The sequence below is a fragment of the Sinocyclocheilus rhinocerous genome, unplaced genomic scaffold (assembly GCF_001515625.1).
Source record: "Sinocyclocheilus rhinocerous isolate Xijiao unplaced genomic scaffold, SAMN03320098_v1.1 scaffold161, whole genome shotgun sequence".
Lineage (NCBI taxonomy): Eukaryota > Metazoa > Chordata > Actinopteri > Cypriniformes > Cyprinidae > Sinocyclocheilus > Sinocyclocheilus rhinocerous.
In genome coordinates this window covers 1187130-1195482 of record NW_015627226.1, presented here as the reverse complement: position 1 = coordinate 1195482, position 8353 = coordinate 1187130, and the positions used below count along the sequence as shown (strand labels likewise).

The 8353-nt window shown below is 36.4% G+C and overlaps 1 protein-coding gene across 1 annotated transcript in view; it reads left to right on the top strand.

Moving 5' to 3' along the window:
• LOC107722285 (F-box-like/WD repeat-containing protein TBL1XR1) overlaps nucleotides 1-7144 on the top strand; it is a 17592-nt gene extending 10448 nt beyond the window's left edge. The window contains exons 7-16 of the mRNA XM_016530579.1: nucleotides 583-724; nucleotides 861-924; nucleotides 1009-1106; nucleotides 2032-2092; nucleotides 2486-2607; nucleotides 3679-3753; nucleotides 3869-3996; nucleotides 4147-4312; nucleotides 5314-5415; nucleotides 6395-7144. Of these exons, the coding sequence (XP_016386065.1) occupies nucleotides 583-724; nucleotides 861-924; nucleotides 1009-1106; nucleotides 2032-2092; nucleotides 2486-2607; nucleotides 3679-3753; nucleotides 3869-3996; nucleotides 4147-4312; nucleotides 5314-5415; nucleotides 6395-6421 (985 nt within the window). The 3' untranslated portion in view covers nucleotides 6422-7144. The remainder of the gene's footprint in view (nucleotides 1-582; nucleotides 725-860; nucleotides 925-1008; nucleotides 1107-2031; nucleotides 2093-2485; nucleotides 2608-3678; nucleotides 3754-3868; nucleotides 3997-4146; nucleotides 4313-5313; nucleotides 5416-6394) is intronic.
• Nucleotides 7145-8353: the final 1209 nt, after the last annotated feature.

Below are 8353 nucleotides of genomic sequence, written 5' to 3'. Positions count from 1 at the left end.
CAGTTGTTGTCAGATTTCATTGGTGATTTCAAATATGAAATTTAATCGTAAGCTTAGTGAACAGTTTGGGATAATTTAATGTTTCCCCATACAAAGTGATAGGAGCTGCACTTGCATGCCCGAGAAGCGTTTCAAAGATGGCCGCCGAGTGACATGACTTGCCTTAAAGGGACTTTGATGCTACACACTGGTGGTGGTTGAGGAGATTCCCCCCTTCCATGTTAAGCGCTTTGAGTACCCAGAAAAGCGCTATATAAATGTAACAAATTATAATTAATTATAATTATCTGTTATGGGTTCATTTCATATTTCATATGTGCAGCAGCAGTATTTCTTACATGCTCACTGCAGCATGTCTGTGGATGTATTGGCACTAGCAAGTCTCAGTACTTGCGCTGCCACAGCAGCAGCATAGCAGATCTATTCCACCAAGACCAAACACATTTACATTGCCATGCATATTACCATACTAGACTTTCTCAGAGTGGTCATGACAGAAATCCAGTTATTGCTTTGCATGTCTTGGCTTAATGTCCTGTACATTTCTGTGGGAATTTATCTCTGTTTTGTTGTTTCCATCAGCTCTGGAGACTCAACCGCACGGATCTGGAACCTGAGTGAGAGCAGCGCGGGAGGATCCACTCAGCTGGTGCTGCGGCACTGCATTCAGGAGGGGGGGCAGGATGTACCCAGTAACAAAGACGTCACCTCACTGGACTGGAATGTGAGTGCTGGGACTAGCGCTTATGAACTGAAGTAACCCTACTTGCAACTTTTGTGTCTGAGCTCTCTCTTTTCCACGCTCTTCATACACGGAACAAATTAATCAAATTCATATTTCTGTCTATTGTGTTGGACAGAGTGAAGGTACACTTCTCGCTACAGGATCCTATGATGGCTTTGCCAGGATATGGACTAAAGATGGTGAGCTTTATTAACTTACTAATCATTAACATCAATTGAATGACAAAATCCTGTTTATCTAATAAGTGTCCCATAAACCACCAGGTAATCTTGCCAGTACACTGGGGCAGCACAAAGGTCCCATATTTGCTTTAAAGTGGAACAAGAAAGGAAATTTTATCCTCAGCGCTGGTGTTGATAAGGTACAGTATAATCTTATGTGATTATCATATACTGTCAAAATAAGATGATGTGGTGAGGTTGAGATGCTAATGTGAATCTGCACCTTTCAGAGCAAAGTGTCTGAATACTTAGGACCATGTGATATTTCCGTTTTTCTTTTTTAATAAATCTGCAAAGATGTCAACAATTCTGTGTTTTTCTGTCAATATGGGGTGCTGTGTGTACATTAATGAGGAAAAAAATTAACTTAAATGATTTTAGCAAATGGCTGCAATATAACAAAGAGTGAAAAATTTAAGGGGGTCTGAATACTTTCCGTACCCACTGTATATCTTAATAAAGTGATCTTCAAGTTTTTAATAACACCTGCTATAGCATTTTTAATAGACATTTTCCATTTTGTTTTTAGATTGTCTTATGTATGAAATATTAAGTAAAAAATAAATACAATCGATTTTTGTTTTTTCAAATATCAAATATCATTGCAAAATGCATTTACATTTCTCCATTTGGCAGTTGCTTTTATCCAAAGCGACTTGCACTGCATTCAAGAGACACATTTTAAGTTCATGCATTATGTGGGAATCGAGCCTATGATCTCAGCGTTGCTTGCACCATGCTCTGCTGTTTAAACTATAACTATTTTATTAAGCGATAATTGCCATAATATAAAATTAGTTTTTGCCATTACAAAATCAGCAAAGATTTTGCAGTTGCGATAGAGGCAGACATTTTGGAAGTTATATTAGAATTCCTTGGGTAAGTCAATGGATAAGCAAATATGCATCAAATATGATAGATACAGCATTATAGAACAAGAAAGGAAATTTTATCCTCAGCGCTGGTGTTGATAAGGTACAGTATAATCTTGTGTGATTATCATATTCTGTTAAGATAAGATGATGTGGCGAAGTTGAGATGCTAATGTGAATGTGCACCTTTCAGACCACCATTATTTGGGACGCACACACGGGAGAGGCCAAGCAACAATTTCCATTCCATTCAGGTGAGTAACAAAAATCACCACAAGCAGGACATTCATTTTCCCAAAACTAACCTTGACATTCTTGCTAATTCAGTTGAGAAATGGGGGGAAACACTTTGTTAAATACACTAATTAATGCACATTAATAAACGTAAACATGACAGGTTTTCTCAGCCATATTGTTTGTGATGTGAACTGTAGAATCTTCAGAGAGAGTATTTCGGTATAGTGATTAGCTGTGGGATTCTTTTTAAACCCCCACTGAGAAGGGTTCTTTATTATGGATATAAATCTATCTTTGGTTTTAAGTTAGAAAACTTTTTTCTTGTCATCCAAATGTACCGATTGTACATAACATAAGCTAGTTTCAAAAGAATGGTCAAGAATGATGTGGTTTGCATTTGCCGCCTGCAGCTCCGGCTCTGGACGTGGACTGGCAGAGCAACAACACGTTTGCCTCCTGCAGCACAGACATGTGCATTCACGTGTGTAAACTGGGCCAGGACAGACCAGTCAAAACATTCCAGGGCCACACAGTAAGCCACTTACATTAGATATTCTAATAGAGTGTGGATATACTTAATAACTCAATTAAAATATTCTTTAGTTAAATCTTTATTGATATTTACTTATATTACTTTGACTATTTGGTATCCCAGAAACCCTAAAAGTGATATTTTAACCCTATAAAGCCTGACATTTGAAGTCAGTGTGTATATATATTTATTTATTTATTTATTTATTCAAACTGTCTATTGAACAATTGATAAAAGCATGTTCTTTATACATCACATTTGAAGCATTTCTTTTTAATTTTTTTCTAAATTAAAAACCTTTTGGTGGTCAGAGCAATGCCAACAAAGCATGAAACCAATGAAATTATGTAAAAAAAAAACATAATAAATGTGTAAATATGTTTATTCTGAATATTTAATTAATTTTAATATAATTTATACAAATATACGTAAAAGATATTGTGTATAAATAAAATTATGGTGGCAAAAACATTGTTAAAGTACAGGCTGCCTAAAAATACATGTAATTATCAGTTCCCTGTACATACAGTGGGTACGGAAAGTATTCAGACCCCCTTAAATTTTTCACTCTTTGTTATATTGCAGCCATTTGCTAAAATCATTTAAGTTAATTTTTTTTCCTCATTAATGTACACACAGCACCCCATATTGACAGATTTTTGTTTTTTCAAATATCAAATATCATTGCAAAATGCATTTACATTTCTCCATTTGGCAGTTGCTTTTATCCAAAGCGACTTGCACTGCATTCAAGAGACACATTTTAAGTTCATGCATTATGTGGGAATCGAGCCTATGATCTCAGCGTTGCTTGCACCATGCTCTGCTGTTTAAACTATAACTATTTTATTAAGCGATAATTGCCATAATATAAAATTAGTTTTTGCCATTACAAAATCATCAAAGATTTTGCAGTTGCGATAGAGGCAGACATTTTGGAAGTTATATTAGAATTCCTTGGGTAAGTCAATGGATAAGCAGATATGCATCAAATATGATATATACAGCATTATAGGGTTAAGAATGCTAACTGATTACATCACTGATGATTTGCACTCCCTTTATTTTCAGAATGAAGTCAATGCAATCAAATGGGATCCAACGGGGAATCTCTTGGCCTCCTGCTCTGATGACATGACGCTAAAGGTAAGATACAAACAACTAGCTATCTCTTGTTTGATGATTTAGATCTTTACTAATGTGTTTGCATTGTTAACTGGGAGTGTGTTCAATTAATGTTGTGTTTTCCATTGAACGTTAGCTTTGGAGCATGAAACAGGACACTTGTGTTCATGACCTGCAAGCCCACAGTAAGGAGATCTACACCATCAAATGGAGCCCAACTGGCCCTGGAACCAACAACCCCAATGCCAACCTCATGCTGGCCAGGTACACAAACAGCCACCATCACTCTTCACTTGGAAAGGCTGTTCTTTGATCGGCTAAATTTAAAATCTGTTTAGACCTTTTTTTTTTTTTAAATGCGTGTAAGTATCAATACACTTTGAACAGAAGTTTTTTCTTCTTTTCTGCCTAAAGTGCGTCGTTCGATTCAACGGTGCGTCTGTGGGACGCGGAGCATGGTGCCTGCATCCACACACTGACCAAACACCAGGAGCCCGTCTACAGCGTGGCATTCAGTCCAGATGGGCGGCACCTGGCCAGCGGTTCCTTCGACAAGTGTGTCCATATCTGGAACACGCAGGTACTGTGGGCTATTTAACAAACTAATACTCATTACATATTCACATGAGAATAATAACGTCTTCATTTTATCAGACGCAGTTGCTTTGGCCAACTGTTTTGTGAAGAGAATGATTTTTAAAAGAAGCCTCTTATACTCTCCAAGGCTGTTCAGTAAAAAAAAAAACAGTAATATTGTGAAATAGTATTACATTTTATAAATACTGTTTTCTAATTTTATGTATTTTAATGTAATGGCAAAGCTGAATATTCAGCATCATTACTCCAGTCTTCAGTCACATGATCGTTCAGAAATTTCATTCTAATATGCTGATTTGTTGCTCAAGAAACATTTCTGATTATTATCAGTGGAAAACAGTTGTGCTGCTTAATATTTTTGTGAAAAACCATGAAGCATTTATTTGAAATAGAAATCTTTTGTAATATTATAAATGTATTTACGGTCACTTTTGATCAATTTAATACATCCTTGCTCAATAAAAGTATCAATTTATAAAAAAATTTAAAAAACAATCTTTCTGACTTTGAACAGTTGTGTATAAGCTGATAATTAATTCCTTTCATGAAACATCAAAAAGCTAATCTATACTAATCATAAATTAGTGTTTTTAAAGATTAACTGTATATGAGTGTTAGAAAACTGCAATTTTCATTTTAGTTTTGTAAAGAAAACCTTAAAATAAAATGTAATATTTATTGTTTTCAATTTTCATTGTTTTTAAAATGTTCCAAATGGCAACATCAGTTTAGCTGTTTTTACCCTAATTTAGATATTTAGCCATAAAACCAGTCAATCAAGTGTGCTGATAAATATTTAGAAATGTTATTTAAATATAAATTTCAATTTAAATATACTTAGGAGTATCAAACTTACATTAATCGTCGATTAAAGAGACCGTTTTCAGCTGCTGCCCATTAACCGGCCTGGCTGATATATTGATCTGTCACTGCTGCATTGCATGACTGGTGTTCTTAACTTGAGTCTCAATTTCTGCCCTACAGAGTGGTGCTTTAGTCAACAGCTACAGAGGGACGGGGGGGATTTTTGAAGTATGCTGGAACTCCACTGGAGACAAAGTGGGCGCAAGTGCATCAGATGGATCGGTGAGTTTCTGTGTTGCAAAGCAAAGTGTCACTTGAACGTCCTCTGGCTAATATTGAAGATACAGCATGGACTGAATCTTTTTGAAAGCCATTATAGTTTTTAGTAGGGATGCACGATTAATCAAAATAAAACCAAAATTGCGTGGTTCAGAGCGTTCTTACACATGAGCGGCTCATTATCCACTGGTATTTTCAGTACGGTTCAGTTCGCAGTAAATGCTGCTCCACACAAACCATCTCTGAATCTTTTCTGAGTTTAGGTCACTTTTATATGCATTTGAGAACACAAAATGTGCCAGCAATCTTTCCATACTTGTAACGAGAAGCTCCCTGCGGGTTACCATCAAAATAAAAGCTTAATGGTTTAATGTTTGAAAATGAGAAAATCAAGCACTGACGTCCAAAGTCATGGAAAAGTCATGGAACTTTATTGGTAAAAATGTGTACAAACCCTGGTAATTCTACTACTACTACTACTACTAATAAAAACAAATTTTTTTTTTTTATAGCCATATGAATATATAATCTGTGGAAGATTTTTTTCTGCCACTGAATAAAAAAATTAATTTGCAACTTCTTTTCTCACAATTCTGACTTTTTATTTCTTGCTGTTCTCAAAACTGCAAAAACTCGCAATTAACTTTCAGAATTGTGAGAAAAGTCGCAGTTACCTTTTATTTTTTATTCTGTCCCAAAAAATTTTTGAGATGTGAAATCACAATTACGAGTTACTTCTTTTTTTTTAATCCCATGGTGGAAACAAGTTTCCATAATAATCACACAAATTTGGCTAAATTGTGCAGCCTTTCAAACAAGCACAGCAAATCTGGACGTTTTTTTTTTTAAGACATCACAATTTTTACCAGAGAAATTTCAATTACATTTTTTCCCTCCAAATTGTGCAGCCCTAATTTTTAGGAGGCTTAACTTTTACCATTTACTGGCCGTAAGTCATAATAACTTTTCTTCCCTTTCTCAGGTTTGTGTATTAGATCTAAGGAAATGACGCTGCCGCTGGGAAGCCATGGACCGACTATGAATGTGTGCATAGCCAAATTTACCGACTGTCCCTGGCCCACCATCATCCACTGCTGTAGTCCACGCGTGAGGCGCCAGACCAACGGTCCCTTTAGCTCAACACGGTCCTGTGACGCTTACCACACACACAAAATCAGCGTGCCTGAAAACTGTTATATACAGACACGCTGGACACATGAGAAATACACACACCCACACACGCCTCATTAGTTCCGGTGTTCATCATTCCAAACCCAGAGGGCCGAGGCCCACGCCGCTGTCGTGAGCATATTGTACACGTCAGTGCTTCACTGATCGTTTAGGTGTAACTGCATGAGCTAAAGAGCAGAGCTGTTGAATGTGGCCAACTCGTGGCCGTATGATATCGACAATTCGGAGTATTAGCACTGTACGTTTAGTGGCTCTGCGACTTTGGAACTGTTCTCCAAAAATGCTCAAGGATTTTTTTTTTTTTAATACAGAGTTATGAGTACAGAAAGCCTATTAAATTACTCAACTATATTTTCTAAAACGAATGCCCTGTGTTATTTTGTACAACCTATGCAACTTTGTGGTAAGACAAAACTGAACTTGCAGTGCATGAATGGGTGAAACTCATAGGTGAAGCCTGTACTTTTAAAATATCTGATAGGCCCACCCTAAAAACTCAACGGCACATTCACTGTCACTGTTACAGAAAACATAGCTTTCAGGTTATTCATTCCTGTTTTTGGAGGGAGTTCGTTGTCCTCCTACAATGGTATTTAACATGACACCTCACTTAAAAATGTTTATTACAAAGATTTATTCCTCTGATTAGATGTTCTTTCTTTAGTGTTGCGTAGTGCTGTCATTTCTTGCTTTTCTATAGAGGTTCGAGCTCTGAGTGATTCGGTCTGGTCATTACACTTTCAGTGCTGCAGTGAATCGGTATGTGTGTGACTGTAACAGCTGCAGTCTGTATGGCTTCATGTGAGTGACAGAATTATGGATCGGTGTGATTTATTTTATATTTTTTTATTCCGTTTCAGTCAGGCAGCGGGGAGGTGGATGTGCTTTTTGATTCATACAGTTCCATAGTTCAAAGTCAGGTTAAGGTGGTGCCCGTTTTGCTCAGTATTTTTGTGTGTAAAATGACGTCATTGCGCAGTGATGGTATGGGTGTAAACGGAAACTGACGTGGAAAAACCGTAAATGTGACCACAGGGATTTTTCCTTTTAGATGCTACTGTTATAAAGGATGGATTTTAACGTAAACTCCATTGATGTTTGGAATTTTTCTCGCAGCCTGGTTTCTTCAGGGTGACGGCACATTGATTTAGAGTTCACTAGATGCTGTCAAGTGTCTTTATAAAATACCATTAGACAGTCATAGTCCAGAGAAGCAGCTTTTATCCAGCACACTCATGCTGCCTCTCAGCACTTTACACATACTCCCATGAAACCCAATGAGCACTTGAAACATTTTTTATCTTTTGGACTGAAATTACTTGAGTGACATTAAACATTTACTTGAATGAACCAGATCTTCTGAGGTTTATTAGAAAATGAGGCGGCTGGTTTAAACCTATGTAACAGTTATTTTTAATTATTATTATTAATTAAAATGTAATCCAAAATGCTAACAATTGTCTTTCTCTTCCCACTGATTAACTATAATCTGCATCCCCTCCTAAAAATATCAAAATGTCCTGATTTTTCTTTTTCCAATTTTTTTATTTTTTTTAAAGATGAGTATTTTGAAGCTTTCTCTAATATAATCAACAAGTAGATTGTATGAAAATACGATATTTGTTATATTGTCTATGACAGTGGAATGGTATTTTATAATGTTTTAATTTTAAAGAGATACACTTTTTACAGTGTGCGTGCAAGCTTTTGCTTCTCTTGGTCCTCAAAGCCTAGCACTCTGCTTGCTGTG